General features: G+C 46.0%; 1 protein-coding gene across 1 annotated transcript in view; it reads left to right on the forward strand.

The window, feature by feature from the left end:
• The window catches only part of col6a2 (collagen, type VI, alpha 2), a gene marked incomplete at both ends in the record, with an annotated part of 44,408 nt that overhangs the window by 13,044 nt on the left and 8,394 nt on the right, over window positions 1–22,970 (forward strand). Inside the window, 10 exons of the mRNA XM_084314041.1 lie at window positions 2,726–2,770; window positions 3,091–3,144; window positions 4,583–4,645; window positions 8,163–8,225; window positions 18,706–18,741; window positions 18,862–18,924; window positions 20,727–20,789; window positions 21,072–21,134; window positions 21,484–21,546; window positions 21,662–21,712. Coding sequence (XP_084170167.1) covers window positions 2,726–2,770; window positions 3,091–3,144; window positions 4,583–4,645; window positions 8,163–8,225; window positions 18,706–18,741; window positions 18,862–18,924; window positions 20,727–20,789; window positions 21,072–21,134; window positions 21,484–21,546; window positions 21,662–21,712 — 564 coding nt within the window. The remainder of the gene's footprint in view (window positions 1–2,725; window positions 2,771–3,090; window positions 3,145–4,582; window positions 4,646–8,162; window positions 8,226–18,705; window positions 18,742–18,861; window positions 18,925–20,726; window positions 20,790–21,071; window positions 21,135–21,483; window positions 21,547–21,661; window positions 21,713–22,970) is intronic.

Consider the following 22,970-nt stretch of genomic DNA (forward strand, 5'->3'; position numbering starts at 1 on the left):
GACCATACAAGATATTAACTGGGCAGGTGGTACATGAGCAGAAACAACCCCCTCAGTAGAAAAATGCTTTTCAAAACAGTCCCGGGTAGGCAGATAGTAAACAAAGACGTTTTGCAAATGGTAAATTATGTTTATTGTAATGTGGGGCTTCCAACCCACGGCCTTTTCCCAAAGGGAAGAGGGATGTTGTCAGTGGGGATTTCAACCCACAACACACACAAAGGGAAAAGGTATGGGAGGACAAACAAGACATACATATAAGACAATGCAAACAAACACTTAGTAGTCACGATACTACCTTGGGCCCATCCCAGGCTACCACAGCTGTGGAGTCTAACCCACACTCCATGCGATAAGATGGCACCGTGCCACACAGTGTTGTGCTTAGGCCATAGATAGCCGAGACAGCAGCCTCCCCACTCTACCATAAGGCAAGTGACTCCAGCAACGAGACTCCCGTGTGTGTGTTCTGTCAGCTACTTGTGCACCCACCCCTCTTGATGTGATTGCCATCAGCTGTCCTTCATTAGGCAATCAGCACCCTTCAGTATAGGGACGGGCAGCACCTGACAGGAAGAGAAGAAGAGATATCATTAGCTCTCATGTTCACACACACACACACACATACAAACGATACTAATCTAATGTTCACATGGTCTTCCAAATACAGTAATAATGATAATGACCAACCCACGTACGTCACACCTTGCAACGCCTCGTTAGATGAAGCTGTGTTCTGAGGTGTCCTGTGTTCTGAGCTGTGTTCTGAGCTGTGTGCTGAGCTGTGTTCTGCATGTGTTCTGTGTTCTGAGATGTGTTCTGAGCTGTGTGCTGTGTTCTGAGCTGTGTGCTGAGCTGTGTTCTGCATGTGTTCTGTGTTCTGAGGTGTCCTGTGTTCTGAGCTGTGTTCTGTGCTGTGTTCTGCATGTGTTCTGTGTTCTGAGCTGTGTTCTGAGATGTGTTCTGAGCTGTGTTCTGAGATGTGTTCTGTGTTCTGAGCTGTGTTCTAAGCTGTATTGTGTTCTGAGCTGTGTTCTGAGCTTATATAGTGCTTTTACTAACTATTATATTTCTCTCTTCTCTGGTCAGGGGCATTGCCGGGTCTGTGCAGCGATAACACTGTATATTGACTGTAGAACGGGAGCTCTCTCTCGCTCTCTCGCTCTCTCTCTCTCTCTCTCTTGCTATATGTTGACTGTATCATGCCCAGCCTCGGGCAGCGCTATTATTTAAGAATATGTTGACTGTATGAAAAAAAAAAAAAAAAAAAAATATATAATTTTTTTTCTTCTTTTTTGCCTTTAGGGGGGGGGGGGGGGGGGGGCTCGTGTTTAAATCTCACCCAGGCCCTCGCATTTCTCCCAGGCGGCCCTGCTCCTGGTACATGGTATGGTAATGGTAAATTGTGCATTTTTTTTTTTTAACTTTGACCAGTCAGCTGGTTCTTTTCGCGTTTATCGCTTTTTCTGGTCAAGTATGACCGACAGAAACAGGTTGAATGGGGGTATAAATGGGGGGAAAGACACTCTGAGAAAGTACGGCTTGTCCGGGAGTCGAACTCGCTACCCCAGATCCGTGACGCGCACGGTTGTCCCCGACGCCGAAATAGCGTTCGAGGTACGCGGTGAGCTACTGGAGCTCCCCTAAATTGTGCATTTTATATAGGGTTTTTATCCAAAGTGCTTTACAATTTGTTCCTCACATTCACCCATTCACTCATACACTCACACACCGACGGCGGAGGCGACCATGCAAGGTGCCAACCTGCTCATCGGGAGCAGGTTAAGTGTCTCGCTCAATGACACTTTGACATGCTGCCGGCAGGAGTGGGAATCGAACCGGGAACCTTCTACCAGACGACTGTTCTACCTCCTGAGCCACTGTTTGTGTAAACAAAATCTCCATCATCCAATGAAATATTGTTATTTTAAAATAATCCCACTCCCCACCTGCGATCATACAAAACGTCCTCCCAGAGTGATATTGCCGTAAACTGTCTACGTCGCTGCTGCCTTTGGTCAGTGAATCGAGTCCATCCCGGTGTTACAGCCCGCCATCCAAACGGTCTGTTTCGCTTGGAGACGTGCCGAGCCGCGGAGGCAAAGCATGATTGTAATGCCATTTCACGGTGACTTTAAACATTGCTACAGTGTAAATATTTACATGCACTATAGATATAAATATTTCTTAGAATCTTTTTATTTTTATTTAATTTTAAATATAAGATTATAATCTTTAAAAAAAATTAAGCTGCTTTGCAATTAATAATAATTACATTTTGTATTCCTCAGGGTGATCCTGGTATTGAAGGTCCAATAGGTCACCCAGGTCAAAAGGTTTGTTGATCTGTTGATAATACCTTGACGCTCAACAGATGTGTCATCTATTGTTATCTATTGTTATATGTTATATAACATTTCCTACTCTGCTGTGATACAGGGGTCCATTGGTTTCAGAGGTGATAAGGTAAGAATTATTTGCATACTCATATCATTCAGTCTATAAATTGGATATCATTGTCATTTCGATTCACGGTGCACTTTTCTTTGAATAGGGTGAAACTGGCACAAGTGGAGCAAAGGTAGATATGAATGTCCTCAAACATGAGTGTGTGTGTGTACAGTATGTGTCAGTTATATAACTACTATGCACAGTGTATATTCACATGAATACCTTCCTAAATACAGTCTGTGTTTCCTATGTTCATTGACTTCCAAATTACCAGGGTAGAGGAGGATTACCAGGCAAGAACGGCAATGATGGACAGAAGGTGAGTGAGTATCGTGGTTAATTCAGGCCATGCCACTGGATTACATAACTGTCTACTCTGTAGATGGAGAGATAACAGAGGAGGGAGTGAACGATCACATTAGTCATTCTTATACTGTACATTCTGTTATTGTGCATACTTCTAGTAAAACCTCTAGTAAAGATAGTATTAGAAGTATTAGTGAATTAAACGGATCCTCATGTTGCTGGGGACCCCATCAAGGACCCCACTTTAAGAATACCGTATTGTATGTTGATAGTCGATATCTTACAGTCAGTGATCATTTCATGGATACTAATGTGATTGTGTGAAATCCTCAGGGTAAAGTCGGTCGAATCGGGGCTACCGGTTGCAAAGGTGATTCGGGTGACAAGGTGAGCCCAAGATTCAGACTTAAAGATGTATCCACTGCTATTGTATGGTACAACTTCATAATCATTCTCCTCAGGAATTAATAAATAAAAACATGAATTGTTTTGCACAATGAGCATAAAAAAAAACATCAAACACCAGACATACATATTGATTGCACACAGGGGCGTAGCTTCCTATATGCGGTTGCCTAGAGCAGGGGTTCCCAAACTTTTTCAGCTCGAGACCCAAAAGAGAAATTTGGTGTTTCCCCGGGACCCAAACTTACAAAAATACATCATGAATTGCCATAACATACATTTATAAACTACATTTACATTTACATTTAGTCATTTAGCTGATGCTTTTGTCCAAAGCGACTTACAAGTTCTGTACGACAGGTCATCAGGAAGGGTACAACTCTTATCAGCTGAGTAACAATATTGATAAAGAACACAACAAACCATGAATTTCAAATGTATATGAAATGTATTTATTTAATTATAAAAGTACATACAATAATCAGAGTGTAATGTTAAGTTGCTCACCACCTCATAACATATGTACATACAATTTTGTAACACTTTTAAATGAACAAACATGTTCTACTCTCCTTTCTATTTCTCACCCCTTTTTCAACTCTTCATTTCTTACCTCCTCCCTCCGTCCCTCAACCTTAAACCCCAACATTGAGCAACATTCTGATTAATTTGTACTGACTTATTTAAAAATTCTACTGACCTGACATCATGCTAGAAGGGGTATAATATTTCATCTATGGCACAATGAAATCTAATGAGAGGTATGTGGCTGGTTGAAGTTTTCAACCAGCAGATCTATTGTGGGCTTGGTTTTTGAAAGTGCTATTCTGAGGTCATGCTGAGCATTTAGTCTGTTTCTGTATTTGTTTTTCAGGTATGCTAGAGTAGAAAACCCAGATTCACATAAGTATGTGGTGCCAAACTGAATCAACACATATACAGCTTTTTTATTAAATTTTTATTTTTAAATTTTTATTAAAATCTTTTCTTTTTCTTTTTGTTGACCCAATAAAAACAAGTCCGCGACCCATTTTGGGTCGCGACCTTAAGTTTGGGAAACGCTGGCCTAGAGCGATATCCAGAGGGGTGCACCAAAAACTGCGCCCAGCTAAAATTTTATAAATATATATTTATATACTATTAATATGATTTATTTGTTTTGATTCTTTATGCACACTTTGCATTTCTCCTAATCGCACATACTGTAATATCCCATAAATAACATGTAAGAGCATCATCCGGATAAATCAATGAAAAGGTAAGGAAAAACATTATGAGCAAGGAATGTGCTAAAGAAGACAGCAGCTAAGTCTGCAGGATGTCCAGCTACTCCCAGCCTCTAACCAACAACACACACATCACATCATATTAACCATACTGTATGTGCTTTAATGATGTGCTTCTGCTTTGTCTCTGAAAGGGACCAGATGGCCACCCAGGGGAGGTCGGGCACGCTGGACCACCTGGTGATGCAGCAGACAAGGTCTGTTCATGGGTTGTATTCAGTGGCTAACAAGGAGGGTGAGCGATGAACACACCCCTCGTGGGTGTAGTGGCTGCATCACGTCATAATCTGTATTCAGGTGGGGATACCAGTGCAAAACCAAACCCACATTCCTACACAGAGAGTTGGATAAGAATAAAAAGTATAGTAGATACTAGTATAGAAAGATAAAAAATAGAAATACAGATAAAGGTCTGATCTGCTGAACAGCTGAGACATATGTATAATATCACTACAGGTGAGACGTATGTATAATATCACTACAGGTGAGACGTATGTATAATATCACTACAGGTGAGACGTATATGTATAATATCACTACAGGTGAGACGTACAGTATGTATACTATCATTACAGGTGAGACGTATGTATAATATCACTACAGGTGAGACATACAGTATGTATAATATCACTACAGGTGAGACATATGTATAATATCACTACAGGTGAGACATATGTATAATATCACTACAGGTGAGACATACAGTATGTATAATATCACTACAGGGGAGACATATGTAATTATGTATAATATCACTACTGGTAATGTATGTGTCGGGGGACACTGTATATTCCTGCTTCACGTTCTCAGCTTAGAAAGCTTTCACCCTGGAGTTCTGGTGAAGTGACGCTAGAATTCTTTAATACACACCGGGTGTCACACTGGTTAGCACTGTTGTCTCACAACAAGAAGGTCCTGGGTTTGCATGTTCTCTCCCCGTGTTTGCATGGGTTTTCTATGGGTACTCTGGTTTCCTCCCAAACCATCAAAAGACATCCTCGCCATTGAGGGTACTGGCATTACGACTGGAGTTGGTCCCCAGGCAACACAGTGTGTGGCTGCCCCACTGCTCCTAAAATAGTTAGGATAGGTCAAATGCAGATGGGATTAATTAAAGTAGAATTTAACTTGCGTTCTAAATGTAAATGGTGCATTTATATAGCGCTTTCATCCAAAGCGCTTTACAATTTGTTCCTCACATTTTACCCATTCACTCACACATTCACACACAGACGGCAGAGGCAAGGCATAAAAAAAAATATTGTTTGGTTCCTGTTGCCTGTTGGTTGTCAGTTAAGGCCATGGGTAGGTAGGGAATTAATTTTATTTTATTTTTTATTAAATTTTTTCCCACGGCGACTATGGATAGGGAATTTCTTTATTTAATTAAAATGTTCACAACAACATGGATGCACGTACTCTGCCAGCATGTTTAATATCCATAATACTAAAGTACTAAATACTTAATTGTAAAAAAAAATAAAAATGATATATATCATAAAATAAATTGGGTCGCACCTAAATCGGCAGGGTCGGTCGGCAACCGGAACCAAACCATTATTTTTGTTAGGCCCAACCATGCAAGGTGCCAACCTGCTCATCGGGAGCAGTTAGGGGTTAAGTGTCTTGCTCAAGGACACTTCGACACACTGCCTGGGAGGAGCGGGAATCCAGTGTTGGGAAAGTTCACTTTCTACATGAACTACTGGTAGTTCAGTTCACAGTTCACACATTTTTAAATGAACTAGTTCAGTTCATAGTTCATCATTAAACATTTTTAACTAAAGTTCATGGTTTCAAAAATGAACAAATTTATAGTTTATAGTTCTTTTTTATAATACAGTACTGAGAATGAATGCACTTTTGAACGCCGTTATACAGCGCTGAGAATGAACACATTCTCAATTACGTTCATCTAGCGGAACTACAGTACGTTCAGTTCACGTTCACCCAAAATACGAACGCGTTCATGAACATCACTGCAGGAATCTAACCGGGAGCCTCCAGATTACCAGACGACTCTCGAGCCACTGTCGCCCCCAAATAGATCTAAATGTAACAAATGGATATGTATCTGTTCCTCCCTCCCCATCAACCTGGACCCCCAGCAATTTACATATCGCCCCAACAGGTCCACGGAGGACCACATAGCCCATGTGCTGCACACAGCAGCATCACACCTGGACAAGAGGCAGGGGAACTATGTGAGAATGCTATTCATCGACTACAGCTCAGCATTCAATACCATAGTCCCCTCCAAACTCATAGCCAAGCTCAGGGACCTGGGCTTGAACTATGACCTCTGCCAGTGGGTCTTGGACTTCCTGACGGGCAGACCCCAGGTGGTGAGAGCAGGCAACTGCACCTCCTCATCCATCACTCTCAACATAGGGGCACCCCAGGGCTGTGTTCTGAGTCCCCTCCTCTACTCCCTGTACACACATGACTGTGTGGCACAGCGGAACAACAACACAATCATCAAATTTGCTGACGACACAGTAGTGGTGGGCCTGATCTCTGCAAACGACGAGAGGGCCTACCTGGAAGAGGTAAAGGTTCTAGCGGGATGGTGTCAAGAGAACAGCCTCTCCCTGAACGTCAGCAAAACAAAAGAGATGATTGTGGACTTTAGGAGGTCGGGGGTCAGGGACTACAGCCCCCTCAGCATCGACAGGGCACCGGTTGAGAGAGTGACCAGTTTTAAGTACCTCGGAGTCCACATATCCGAGGACTTGACATGGACCACACACATTGATAGTGTTATCAAGAAGGCATGGCAACGCCTCTACTTCCTTAGGCGCCTAAGGAAGATCCAAGTGAGTCAGAAGATCCTTAAGAACTTCTACTCATGCACAATAGAGAGCATCCTGACTGGCAATATCACCTCCTGGTTTGGGAATAGCACTGCACAAGACCATAGCAGACTACAGAGAGTGGCCCGTTCAGCCGAACGCACAATTGGAGGGGGGCTTCCCACTCTCCAAGACATTTACAACAAGCGCTGCATGGGTAAGGCTAAGAGAATAATCAAAGACCCCAGCCACCCAAACAACTGCCTCTTTGAACTGCTGCGGTCAGGCAAGCGATACCGGAGTCTCATGGCAAGCACAGAGAGACTCAGAAGGAGCTTCTATCCCCAGGCCATCAGGATGCTCAATGAACAATAACACTATGTAACAAACCATCAAATACACCCACAGCACACACATCCACACGTACACACTCACTTTAAATAAACAGCTCACTGTAGCACCCACTTTACCCACTTTAGACACTTAACACACTTTATATTTATTGGTAAGAGATTTGCACATCATCTCATACCTCATTGCACCTCACCACCACAAGGTGGCACCACAAGCTAAGCTATACCTCACAATTTCTACACTGTACTGTATATTGTTGTAACTCAGTTACCTTCACTACTCTGCATTGTATATACTGTATATTATGTATATTGAACATTTTTGTTTTGTTTACACTTGTTTACGTACTTGACTTTCTATTTTATACTTATATTATACTTATTTTATACTATATTTTTATTTTATCTAGCACACTCTCAGGAGCAAAACAGAAAGAAGCATTTCATAAAAAAGTATTCTGTATTTCTGTATGACAACTAATAAAGAAACTTGAACTATGTGACTGATAAAAACAAAGCATTGTTTTTGCAAACTGTATTATGAACGTGTGTTCCCTGTGTTATTCTAGGGTGATCCCGGTCACTTTGGGAAACCTGGTCCTCCTGGCTCTGATGGTGAACCAGGCCCACCGGTACGTCTCTCCAGTACTAAATACATACCTACACAGTAGAGGTGTAACGGTACACAAAAACCACGGTTCGGTACGTGCCTCGGTTTTGAAGTCACGGTTCGGTGCAGGTTTTCGGTACAGTGGGGGAAAGTTTGGCTTTCCATGTTCCACTCAGGGGTGATGTAGTGTGCAGTAACTAATTGTACTAGTGTCAACGAATATTCTATATTGAAATTAATAATAATTAATAAAAAATAATTATTATTATATTAGATTGTGAAAAAAACATCCCCCGGTGGGCGGTTAACATACCGTTGTATTAGTTCAGTACACACTACAGCCGTTCGGTACGGTACGGTACACACTGAAACTGTTACGAAGGATCAGATTAAACCGAATATATATATTTATTGATTGATATATATTGCATAATATTTGTATATCGTTTGATATCCCTTGTATATTCCTTGTACATATACACGGAATATCCCTTTAACCTAGTACAGACCATAATATTTCGTTCTCCTATTGGACAGCGGTCCCCTAGGCGCCATCGCCATACCCCCAAGGTCTGGTTCAAAGTCACCGCCAAAGACTTGCCTGGACATGAACGGCTCTGCGCAAGGATACGAGACAGGAATAAAGCTGGTACTAGTTTGTTCACCCAACGTATAAATACGGTGCAGGTGAATACAGAAGTTAAGTTACCCAATAAGTTGAAGCCTCACCCACGATACAACGTGCGGTGAAGTATGGCCTGTTTGGCCCCAAATAGAGCATTGAGACCGTGTGCGAATTAATAACTGAAGTATCAGAGTTTAACGCTGTACCGTCGAGTTCGACCTATTCTATTAATTCAGTAATAGTCTATTTATGTATAGTGTATCGTGCGGCTACCGTTCTACAGTGACCAGCATCACCAACGTTTCCTCGTACCAGCTAGTGTGCTTATCCAGGCTGGGCTGCTTACCCTGGCGCTTTCACCCGAGGAGCCCTAGACGAGAACCGTGTGGACATGTACACTGGATAATCTACCCGACGACTACATAGCCCTTTTCGGCTGGATTATATTTGCTTTGGTCCTGTAATTGATGGAGCGGAGAATCGCCTACACCCACAATTGTGTGGGATTTACCCTGTGAGGAGCAACGTCGAGCCCGCCTCTCAGAACCCTGAGGCTGGCTAGCTTTCTTCCATGCGGAGCTGCATGCTACGGAGAACAGCTGTTATTCGTCTGCGGATCAAGAGCTTATTGCACCGTCTCCTGTACTTGGAGTCTCTCTATTCATCGTTGACCCAGACTCTGCTACCGACAAATCCTCTCCCCTTGCTGGCCTACAACCGGAGGGACCCTACCAGTATCTCCCGCTACCTTACTAGAGTACCATAGATATAATTCCTAAGATTCAGGTTGTATTATTATCTCCTGCGTAATATGAGAATGGACATACGTTATTGATTTGCTTACGCACATTCCTTTGCCTTATAAGCGCAACCTAAGTAAAGTATATTATGTACTATCATTGCTGCTAATAAATACTTAAACCCAGTTGTGTGTGGAACCGAGTCATTGTGGGAAGTGTTCATCATAAGATACCTGTGTACTGTATGGCCAGTAGTAATGTACATAAGACAGTAGTGGTTTAATGATACCATACTTATTTAATACAGTCAGGGAATTGTACCCCTCAGTTACCATTGGTCCTTCGAGCCGGATGGTAACTAGCGTAATATTAATATAGTAGTATTAATATTGACATGGCCAATGATGAACACTCCACAAACGGTTCTCCTAAAATAGATTGCCCGCAGCGTAGACGGCAGACACCTCAGTACTTAGAGGATTACGTTGCCAGTAAACTACCTAGCTTTCTACAGACGTTAAACGCGGAAAAAGTAGATAGTAAAATTATGTCCAACCCTACCGAAAAGGCTACCCCGCCAGTAGAGACCCTAGTGGGTTCTAACGTAACTGACCAAGCTCACGGTGGGGACCAGGAGGGACCTGACATGACTTTACCCCCCGCCAAGACCGAAGAAGTAGTCCCCGGAGAGCTCCAGGATAAAGAAAGCCCTCCAGGGATGGAACCCGACCCAACACAAGAAGGGACGCGCACCCCGGAGATGGATCTCCTCGATACGCGACAGGAGAACGGATCTCCAACGAGTACTACCAGGAGCAGATCACCTCAACCAGCGTCTTCCCCCAGCGAGGCGGACAAGATGCTGGCGCAGGCCTTTATCGCCAGCCTGGCAGCCTCAACCGAGCGTGATCGACTCCAAGCACAGACGCTTAGCGAGCGCGAACATTCTTCCATGGAAAGAGAACGCCTTCAAGCGCAGCAACGGAGTGACGAAGACTGCATACGCCTAGAGATTAGACGCCTCCAGACGGAAGAGAATATGGGAAGAGACCGCGCCGAAGCCCAGCGCGCCGCCGCCGGTGCCCAACGAGAAGCAGAGCGCGACCTCGCTCTCACCAAGCGCGAAGCCGAGCGCGACCGATTACAAGCGCAGATAATGGAGCAGCTGATTACCAGGGTAACCCCCCCTCCCTCCGCACGGGGCTCCAGGGCCTCGTCAAGACAAGGGTCAAGGGCACCCTCCCCTACCCGATCAAGCGACCCTGAGCCCGGCGACCAGAGAGAGCCTATACCCCGCTCCGAACCCCTTCCCCGACCGGTCCAAGCGAGACCCAGCAACAGGGAAGGACCGGCCTATACAGCGGAGAGGCTAAATAGACGATTACAGGATCTAGATGACCTGCCAGAGGAAGAAGAAGAGGGAGAGGAGGAGAGTCAAGCCCAACAGCATTACAGTACTCCACAGGACCAGGAGGTCCAGTACAGCCCAGACTTTACCCCCGCGGCTCTGCGCTACAGACCGGGTGAGCTTGACGCACGACCAGCCCCGAGGAACAGCACCTGGGTATGCGGGCCTTGGTACCCAGCAGGTACCAGCCCACCACGACATGTAAGAGGAGACTCGCCTAGGAGGCCTCTCCTCCAACGCTCACCGATGTGCCAGCCATCCATGGCATCGTACCTTGGCACACCGACGTTCCCGGACTTCACACACGAGAACAGAGCACAGTACACAGAGCTACGAATGTGCTTAGAGACAATGATGTCCGATGTAACTGATGAACCGTACAAGTATGCTATCCTACTCAAGCACCTCAAGGTGCCCCGAGCGCACAATATAGCGCTGGCATATTCCACCTCTACTACCCCATACACCGCGGCTCTAGCAGCACTCGACCAAAGATATGGACGCATATGGGACTACGTAATACAAGAGATAAGGAATATTGACCGTCTACCCCCAGCCACAGACAATCGTTCACTAGATGACCTGTCTATCAAGGTACAATCCCTGGTAGGGATGCTGGGGGCACAAAAGGAAAAGGGTATGTACGAACTGCACGCAAACTCTAATGTTGAGAGGATTTTAGAGAAGCTTCCGCCCGCCCGACAAGAGCGCTTCAGGCGGCAAAGAGACCACCGTGATCCTAACGGTCCCGAGCCATCCCTCCTAGACCTAGCCGACTTCCTGGCGAGAGAAGTCAACAGCCTACGGTTGGATACGTTCGTGCGGAGCACACCAAGCTCCAGAGAGGGACCTAGGAGAGCAAACGATGGCCGCAGACTGGTGACCGTCATGCACCAAGCAAAATCAGTACCGAGCAACAAGAACCACAGTACCCCCTCGATGAAAGAGAAGTGGAAGATGGTGTGCCCGTACTGCGAAAAGGAACACTGGCTGTCACACTGTGTCCAACCGACGCTGTTACCGATGTGCGCGCAGTCACATGGCAGCCGAGTGCCGCCTAAAGAAGAGGTGTAGTCGGTGTGACGGAGCCCACTTGGACGTCCTACATGACAGTAACAGAAGAAAGCCTGCACCCTCAAGCAGCACAAAGGCAAGTGTTATGTACATTGACCCCGCCAGCAGCGGGGGCGCCCGGGTGCTCTTGAAGGTGGTCCGCGTAACATTGAGTTACGAAGACAAGGTCATGGACACCTACGCCGTCCTTGACGACGGGTCAGAGAAGACCCTTCTCCTCGCGTCTGCTGCGGCCCAGCTGGGGCTGCGGGGGAGCGAAGAAACGATGACGATTCGGACAATAAGAAGTGACCTAAAGACGATAAAGGGCGAGAATGTCTCCTTCACTATCGCAGCAAGCGGGCAGCCAGAGAGACGGTATAGGATCACTAACGCTTTCACCAGCCAAGACATAGGCCTGTCGCAGTACACCTACCCCATCGCCAAGCTGATGGATAAATATGTGCACCTGCGTCAACTACCTATACCGCTCATAGACGGTGCCACCCCGACCCTGCTGATAGGATCCGACCATGCACACCTCATCGTCCCGATGGACCGGGTCCACACTGGGCCCAGAGGCTGTCCTGCAGCAGTCGAGACCCGCCTAGGATGGACACTACAAGGCCCCCTCTCTAGGTCTCCTAACCGAACAGCAGCCACTAGCTGCTTCCACTCCAGAGTGACAGAAGAAGACACCACCCTCCTACAGCATGTCGAGAGGCTATGGACACTAGAGACAATGCCCTTTAAGAACGAAAAGAAACAGATTCGTTCCAAGGAAGACATTTATGCTATAGCCCTCCTCGAGCGGGGGACAAAGAGAGTCAAAGTCAACGGAGTGATGAGATACGCAACTCCACTCCTGAGGCGAGAGGGTATGCCTACCTTCCACGCCCCAAAAGAAGCGACGGAGCGGTATCTATCGAACACAGAGCGGCGCCTAGCCAGAGACCCTGCTCAAGCTACTGTGTACCGCGCTGAGATTGACAAGCTAATCACAGCGGGACACATAAAGAAAATTGACATTAAAGAGGCCGATCAGACGACCGAATCATGGTACGTGCCGCACCACAAAGTCCACCACAACGGCAAGGATCGTATTGTGTTCAACTGCAGCTACCAGATCGGATCACAAAATCTGAATAAAGAGCTCTTGCCCGGCCCAACACTAGGCCCCTCTCTACTAGGCGTGTTACTACGTTTCCGCCAAGACAAGGTGGCCATCAGCGGCGACATCAAAGGGATGTTCCTGCAGGTGCGACTAGTGGAGGAGGACAAGCCCCTGCTGCGGTTCCTATGGAGAGAGAGGATCGGGGATGAGCAACCATCCATCTATCAATGGGAAGTCCTCCCTTTCGGAACCACATGCAGCCCATGCTGTGCTACGTTTGCACTGCAAAAACACGTCGCAGAGGACCCAGCAGCTGATGAAGAGGTCCGACAAAGTGTAGGAAATAGTTTCTACGTGGACAACTGTCTGCAAAGCGTCTCGACGCCAGAAGAAGCCGAGGCCCTCCTACTCAAGTTCCGCGCCTCCCTGATCAAAGGCGGCTTTGATCTCCGGCAGTGGGCCAGCAGCGACCCTCAAGTATTGCGCAGCCTCTCCCCAGAAGACAAGGCAGCGAGACCTGGATGGCGACCATCCCAGGAGAAGCCCAAGAAATGACATTAGGACTAGTCTGGCGCTTCAAAACAGACTCGCTCCATTATAAACACACCCCTGACCAAGGAGCAGGGAAGGTCGACTGCACTACCGACCACAAGACGGAGTGTATACAGAACACTCGCCAGACAATATGACCCGTTGGGATGTATTCTACCTTACACCACCAGGGCAAAGATGATTGTAAGAGCGTTATGGGACAAGGACCAGGGCTGGGACGACCCCATACCCGAACACCTTGCCTCCACATGGAGAGAGTGGGAGACAGAACTCAGCTCACTCCCAGGTGTCAACATACGCCGCAGCTACTTCCCACCCACAGTAAGGCCGGAGACGTGCCAGATGGACCTGCACGTCTTCAGCGACGCCTCCAAAGTAGCCTACGGTTCGGTGGCCTACTTGCGCGCCCGAGAGGAGGGAGGAGAAATACATACTGCCTTCGTCCTGGCTCGCTCAAGAATAGCCCCCTGCGCGGTTAGGTGGCCAAGCGGAGATTGCGTTCGTCACCAACCCCGGAGCTGTGAGCTGGATTCGCCTGTTCGAATCCAGCTCACAGCTCCGGGGTTGTCACCAGCTTGGCTGGCCGTCTGCACTAATACAATTGGCTGTATTAGAGGGTGGGAGAAGCTGGCGGGGTGGGTCCGGGTCGTTGTAAACAGCGACTCCTACAGTTCGGTCGGGGCGCCTGCTAAGCGCGGATAGGACTTGAGGGGGATAGTGTGATCCTCCCACACGCTACGCCCTCTCGATGAGAATCCGCGCTGCCAGGTGAAAAGAAGCGGTGATTGGCTGGACGTGTGTCGGAGGAAGCACGTGGTAGCCTCCACTCTCCCAGATGATCTGACTGTGGGGGGTAAGTGCGCAGCGACCAGGAAGGGACTGGGAATTGGCATACGACTAACATTGGGATGGGAGAAAATCAGAGGAAAATGGAGGAAAAAAAAAAAAAAAAAAAAAAGAATAGCCCCCCGCAAGCAACAATCTATCCCGCGTCTAGAGCTCTGCTCAGCCCTAGCGGGAGCGCAACTCGCCACGTTAATCCAACGTGAACTCACCATCCCGGTGCAAAGAACAATCTTGTGGTCAGACTCCATGACCGTACTCACATGGATCCAGTCCGATTCGTGCAGATACAAGGTCTTCGTGGGAGTCAGAATCACAGAGATCCAAGATTTAACAGAAGCAGCAAGCTGGAGGTATGTGAACACAAAACACAACCCAGCTGACGTCATCACCCGGGGAATGTCCCTGGATGACCTCACCCGTCACAATCTATATAGTGACGGGCCCGAGTTCCTCAAGCTCCCGGAAGAAGAGTGGCCTACACCCACCCCACGGGAGGCGAGCAAAGAGGAGGCGAGCGAAGAGGAGGCAGAGAAGAAGAAATCTATGTTCTGTGGGTTGACACACACACCCGTCCCCACAGACCCCAACATAGACGTCTGCCTCACCCTTGAGAGTGCGCAGCTAAAGACATTCCTGTGGCACCACCCAGAGGTTCAGCCCACTACTGACATTACTGCAGCTAACTACGAAGAAGCGGAACTCCTTCTGCTACAACGAGCCCAGAGAGACTCGTTCCCCGACGAGCTAGACTGTCTACAGGGATCAAAGCCAGTCCCGTCAGACAGCAGACTGCTCCACTTGGCCCCTGAGAGCGACGCCCATAATCTCATCAGAGTGGGTGGTCGTCTGAGGAGAGCCCCAGACTTACCGGATGACGTCAAGTACCCGATAGTCTTAAACAGCCGACACAAGGTCACAGAGCTTATCGTAAAGAAATACGACGAGGACGTGCACCACGCCGGGGCAGAGAGAGTCTTCGCGGAGATCAGACGTCGTTATTGGATACTACAAGGGAGAGAAGCAGTACGACGCTTCCAGCGGACTTGTCTAGACTGTCGTAAATGGCGAGCACAGCCCAGTATACCCCGGATGGCTGACCTACCCCCATGTCGCCTCCGACTCGGCGACAAGCCTTTTCACTCCACCGGTATGGACTGTTTCGGCCCGCTGTATGTAAAGAAAGGAAGAGGGACTGAGAAGCGGTGGGGTATTGTATTCAAATGCATGACCACCCGAGCGATACACATAGAACTCCTTCCAACCATGAGCACAGACTCATTCCTTATGGCCTTCCGAAGATTCACATCGCGGAAAGGGAAACCGTCTATATTATTGTCTGATCACGGGACAAACTTCAAAGGCGGAGAAAGAGAGCTGAGAGAGAGCTTCCAAGCTATGGGCCCAGAACTTAAGACCCACCTCGCCCCAGCTCAGATTGATTTCCAGTTTAATCCCCCGAATGCACCTCACTTCGGTGGAACTTGGGAACGAGAAGTATGTTCAATAAAGACAGCCCTGTACGCCGTGCTTGGGGCCCAGACCGTGGCGGAAGAAGTCCTAACGACAGTCCTCACGGAGATCGAGGGAGTATTTAACTCAAAGCCCCTCGGTTACGTCTCAAGTGATGTAGCAGATGTCGACCCAGTCACCCCCAACACTCTCTTGATGGAGCGGCTGGACCCCGCGCTACCACAGACAGTGTACAGGCCTGAAGAAGCGAACCACCGAAGAATGTGGAGGTACAGTCAAGTATTGGCTGACAAGTTTTGGAACAGTTTCCTACTCCACTATCTACCGTCTCTACAGACCCGCCAGAAATGGGTGAAAGAAAGAGACAATTTGACAGAAGGAACAGTCGTCATGATTATCGACCAGTCACTACCCCGAGCTATGTGGCCGGCCGGCCGCGTAAGCAAAGTGATCACTGGTGCCGACGGAAAGGTCAGAGCGGCAGAAGTGCTCGTCCAGGGGCGGACATACACCCGGCCCGTGGCGAGGCTAATAGAGTTGCCAAGGCTCCCCGACACTCTTGATGACGACCATGACCCCCTGACTTTGTGAACTGCCCTACCCTCACAACAGACATTGAGTAGTGGACAGTGCGGTTAATCTGTCTCTGCTTATCTAATTAGGTGGGACTAATTAGGAGGCGGCTGTTACGAAGGATCAGATTAAACCGAATATATATATTTATTGATTGATATATATTGCATAATATTTGTATATCGTTTGATATCCCTTGTATATTCCTTGTACATATACACGGAATATCCCTTTAACCTAGTACAGACCATAATATTTCGTTCTCCTATTGGACAGCGGTCCCCTAGGCGCCATCGCCATACCCCCAAGGTCTGGTTCAAAGTCACCGCCAAAGACTTGCCTGGACATGAACGGCTCTGCGCAAGGATACGAGACAGGAATAAAGCTGGTACTAGTTTGTTCACCTAACGTATAAATACGGCGCAGGTGAATACAGAAATTAAGTTACCCAATAAGTTGAAGCCTCACCCACGATACAACGTGCGGTGAAGTATGGCCTGTTTGGCCCCAAATAGAGCATTGAGACCGCGTGCGAATTAATAACTGAAGTATCAGAGTTTAACGCTGTACCGTCGAGTTCGACCTATTCTATTAATTCAGTAATAGTCTATTTATGTATAGTGTATCGTGCGGCTACCGTTCTACAGTGACCAGCATCACCAACGTTTCCTCGTACCAGCTAGTGTGCTTATCCAGGCTGGGCTGCTTACCCTGGCGCTTTCACCCGAGGAGCCCTAGACGAGAACCGTGTGGACATGTACACTGGATAATCTACCCGACGACTACATAGCCCTTTTCGGCTGGATTATATTTGCTTTGGTCCTGTAATTGATGGAGCGGAGAATCGCCTACACCCACAATTGTGTGGGATTTACCCTGTGAGGAGCAACGTCGAGCCCGCCTCTCAGAACCCTGAGGCTGGCTAGCTTTCTTCCATGCGGAGCTGCATGCTACGGAGAACAGCTGTTATTCGTCTGCGGATCAAGAGCTTATTGCACCGTCTCCTGTACTTGGAGTCTCTCTATTCATCGTTGACCCAGACTCTGCTACCGACAAATCCTCTCCCCTTGCTGGCCTACAACCGGAGGGACCCTACCAGTATCTCCCGCTACCTTACTAGAGTACCATAGATATAATTCCTAAGATTCAGGTTGTATTATTTAATCTCCTGCGTAATATGAGAATGGACATATGTTATTGATTTGCTTACGCACATTCCTTTGCCTTATAAGCGCAACCTAAGTAAAGTATATTATGTACTATCATTGCTGCTAATAAATACTTAAACCCAGTTGTGTGTGGAACCGAGTCATTGTGGGAAGTGTTCATCATAAGATACCTGTGTACTGTATGGCCAGTAGTAATGTACATAAGACAGTAGTGGTTTAATGATACCATACTTATTTAATACAGTCAGGGAATTGTACCCCTCAGTTACAGAAACGGTTCGGTTCGGTACGGATATGTGTACCTTTACATCCCTACTACACAGGCTACATACAACATAAAACAATCCATATCACTTGTGAATGTGATATATCATAAGGAAGTACTCAACCTCTACTGTCTTTAACTATGAGTGAACACAACACTAACTCACCATCGGCATCTGTAGATAATAAAGTACTCAACCTCTAATGTCTTTAACTATGAGTGAACACAACACTAACTCACCATCTTTATATAATAAAGTAATTCATGAATATCATATCAAGTCTTATCTTATGAATTTTAGCACACAGCTGTTGCAATAGCAAACGCCCCCTTCAGCACGATCCTTCTTACCCCTAGACCACGAGACGTTCTGTTTACATACAGTAGCAACGGAATAGTGAAATATTTAGATTCTCTCTTTCCCTAACGCTAATCTAGACACACTAATATTGTGCTTCTAGGCACTAACTAGTAACTACTGAATAAAACGTTTCTTGTTCCAAGGGGGACGTGGGAAATCCCGGTTATCCAGGGATACCAGGAGAGAAGGCACCAGCGGTACAGTAGCATATATTATTTTATTATTCACAATTTGTATTATTGTGTGGATTATTTTCATTGCAGTTACTGTTGAATGTTACAGAACTGCATCATAATTGACATGGATATTTAATTTTATTCTTACAGGGGCCTGCAGGGAACCCTGGACCAAAAGGAGAAGAAGTAACCAGTTTTGATTAGTTTTACAATTAAATTATGCTTTGATTAGGAATATATATTTATTATATATATATTATATATATATAATTTTTTTTATAATAATTGTTACAAAAATATCACCAGGGCAGGAGAGGAGACTTGGGAACAAAAGGGAAACCAGGACCTGATGGACTGAAAGGACAAAAGGTAAATGTATTGCTCTTCTACTGACGGGTCCTATGACACATGCTCATTATGGTCAGTGTATGAATTGAAACTTCATTTAGTTAATTCTATTGAGTACAAAGCTATCTTCCACACAAACCTAGTCACGAAAGCGGCGTAGCATAAAACATTTCAATGGAATAGCGATGAACTCTCTCGGTACATGTAAGAATAAACTAATAAATAAATTGATAATTACAAATTAAATAACTTGATAGATAAAGAGAGATACATTCTTTGAAAGAGAAGGAGAGAGCAGAAGCCCGACAAAATGTATTTAAAGCACCGACGACTCCCAATAGATCCGTCTTCCGTGGTCCTAACATCACCTTTGACCTTGGCAAGGAAAAGTACAGTTTGCTGAAGAGATAAATACGTTGTTCCCCTCCTCCCCCAGTGTGATTCAACTCTACTTCTAGGGTATTCTCCCAGCCGCAGACATCTACAGACATTCCTAACACATTACGCAGATGACGACAGAACTATCATAATAGTGATGGCGCCGACACTGTGGAATAAGCTCCCTTTTAACACTTTGAGCGCCACGCCTGGTTTTCCGTTTTACCGGCTGAATGCCACCATCGGCGCCAATGTTAACGTTAATATCGCCTAATCTATGTTTTAAATTATGGCTATGTGTCTAATCTGCCCATCGCATTATCAAAGACTATTTTCCAGTCAGTGCTGTCAAGGCAGATTGTTTTTTTATCGCGTCGTTTCCGTTTTAGAGCATTTAGAAAAGCCCCCGTTTTGATATAAAAAACAGCTCATTCTGGAGCATTCTATGAAAATCGTCTTTTAGTGGAATATTACACAACGCTGATATTCGTCGGCCTTTTTATGAATCGTTTTCAAATAAACGCTAGATGATCAATATTATACGTGCACGCAAGCACATTACGGCCGCGCGCGGATAATCGCTCCGTTGATTTCCTCACGGACTTTTACAGTGAAACCGAAAGAAGACATTTCACAAAACAGCTTATAACTTCATCAAACTTACTCTGATTATCCTAACACTGATAACATAGAGTCCTTACCTGACATCAGATGGTATCCAACTGGTATATTCCAATTCCTGATCACCATTCGAAAAAATCGATACGTGTATGGATCCAACGCGATACTGTAGATCTCCATGATCCGCGGGGATCTGAGGTTCCAGAATGAACTGTGGTAACCCCGGCTGGATCAGTGAACTGGAAAATGTGGAGTACCGGATTTTTTTCCCCATTCATTTTCATTGAGTCCATTCCAAAATCACTTATGTCATCTGGGAGACGACAGGGGGCGCTTTTTTCCACAGTGATCGCCGGCGCCCCTTGGCTATACTCGGGTAGGCTCGGGTGATGCAATAATTTTTCAGATCGCTAAAAAAAAAAAAATCAGAGAAATCTCGTGAGTGGCTAGCAACCACCTATAAAAAAAACCCGAGAAATCTCGTGAGTGGCACGGAAATCAAGTCTGCCAACACCTTACAAACTTTTATGGCCTTGATTAAAACCCACCTTTTCGCTCTAGTCTAGATGATCACTTTGCTGTTGTGTTGTGTGTCTGAGGTGTACTTATGTTCTCTGTCTGTCCGTCTGCCTGGTTCCCTGTCTCCAATGTCCTGTCTATTAATTTCTTCTTTTTCCCCGGGCTGCCGATGTACCGATGTAAAAGTATATATAAATATAAATGAAATATCATATCATATCACCACTGCACTTGCGGTACTTTTGTAAATATTTGTTAGTGATTAATGGTGTTGCGCAAAAAGCTGACATCCATTTCTCCTGAAGGCGGACCTGGGGCCAGAAGGAGGCCGAGGCCACCAGGGAGAAGACGGGCAGAAGGGTGCGAAGGTGAGTAAATCGCGGGCCGGCTGTGGGCGGATTATGGGAAGATGACTCAGCGGCTTCAAGATGTTCCCTTGCACTTCGTTAGAATCTCCACTCTGCATGTTCTTGATGCCCTGCCAGAAGGGCCCCAGAGAAGCCAAGGGCTCGTCGAAAAAAGTGCACTTTTCAACGGACTCTGGAACTGTCCCACAGAAATATGAGGGGGGGAGAAACATTTGTACCGTATGTCAACATTTATTTGGTTTAAGGTTTGTAAGGTTTTCTCTGTGTGTCTTTCTCTTGCAGGGGGACCTAGGGTTACCAGGGCCTAGAGGCCATACGGGAGCCCCAGGAAGCCCAGGGGGAAATGTATGTTATTTGTACTAGAACATATTTACAACACAAGAGCTTAGTGCAGTATACAATAAACACTAACTCAAGCAATTATTGCGGTGTGAAATAAAGTTGTGCTTCCTCATATCTTTTTTAAATCGTCTCTTCTCTTCTCTTCTCTTCTCTTCTCTTCTCTTCTCTTCTCTTCTCTTCTCTTCTCTCATCTTCTCTCTTCTCATCTCTCATCTTCTCTCCTCTTCTCTCTCTTCTCTCCTCTCATCTTCTCTCCTCTTCTCTCCTCTCATCTTCTCTCCTCTTCTCTTCTCTTCTCTCCTCTCATCTTCTCTCCTCTTCTCTCCTCTTCTCTCTCTCCTCTTCTCTACAGGGCACCGGGGGTGAACCTGGGGATTTTGGACAAAGAGGAGACTCTGGTGAGCCTGGTGTTAAGGTATGCAAAGAGGATTTTAGATCAACAAATCCAAACAAATTAAGCAAAGCAAAGAAAACAATACTGTTCTGTTAAATAGTATAACTGTTTAATCTTTCCTTCTTTATTTCCAAAGGGTGACATAGGAAGAGAAGGATTCAGTTATCCTGGACCAAGAGGGACCACAGTATGTCTTTGTTTTGTTTTGTTTTAAGGAGAGTAGACTGTCCACTCCTTAGGATTTTCTTTCTTTCAATTTTGTATTTATTTATTTATTTATTTATTTATTTATTTATTTATTTATTTATTTATTTATTTATTTATTTATTTATTTATTTATTTATTTATTTATTTATTTATCTATTTATCTGAGACAGAGACAAAGTATGGGTAGACACAGCAGAGAAGGTTCTAGCAGGGTTTGGTCCTAGGCTAGCAGGGTTTGGTTCTAGGCTAGCAGGGTTTGGTTCTAGGCTAGCATGGTTTGGTTCTAGGCTAGCAGGGTTTGGTTCTAGGCTAGCAGGGTTTGGTTCTAGGCTAGCAGGGTTTTGTCCTAGGCTAGCAGGGTTTGGTCCTAGGCTAGCAGGGTTTGGTTCTAGGCTAGCAGGGTTTGGTTCTAGGCTAGCAGGGTTTGGTCCTAGGCTAGCAGGGTTTGGTCCTAGGCTAGCAGGGGGGGAAACAATGGTTCCAGAGGTAGGACTCTTAAAGGTCCTGTGTCTTATAAATGGCCTGTTCCAGTGTTTAGCATTGTTTTCTAGCAATGTGGGGTTGTATCAATGGGGTCTGTGTCTCTAATTCTCATTTTGGCTCATCAGTCCAGTCTCGAGTTTACGAGATCCTCCCTCACTGAACTAAGCTATTCTGATTTGACTGTTTTGCTGACGTGAATAAGGCACTGGTTGTAGTCACCGCCCACAATCAACAATTCGCTCAACAACAGAGCGAGTGGAAATACTGACACTTCCTCAAACGGGTTGACTTGGCGCGGGAGAGAGCAGAGAACAAGCGAGCGAGGGAGAGAGAGAGAGAGAGAGACACGGATCATTTACACACACACTCCCGACCGCGCACGTGTGGGAAAACACACACACACGCAGTCGGGAGCACTCGCATATCACTGATTCACTGTCAACCTGCTGCAAAATATCATTGCGCACGCTCCCACGCGCGCGCCCGTATTCCGATCCGTGTAATAATATTCACAGGGGTATATATTGTCATTTGAAACAAGTTACCAATGCATTGTCCTGGGGTATATGTTAACACTATGATCGCCGATGACGAGTTAAGACGTCATTCCTAGCCATGCTCATTCTGCCGAAGACGCCGTAACTCGTCTTTGATGTCAATATTTCAAAAATCTGTCATCGAAATCATATTTCCTTTCCGGAGCCCTGAGATGTACTGGTGAGCTCCACTCAACTGTCTAACGGTTCGAGAGAGCC

Source organism: Notolepis coatsorum (genome assembly GCF_963971535.1).
Source record: "Notolepis coatsorum genome assembly, chromosome: 5".
Taxonomy (NCBI): domain Eukaryota; kingdom Metazoa; phylum Chordata; class Actinopteri; order Aulopiformes; family Paralepididae; genus Notolepis; species Notolepis coatsorum.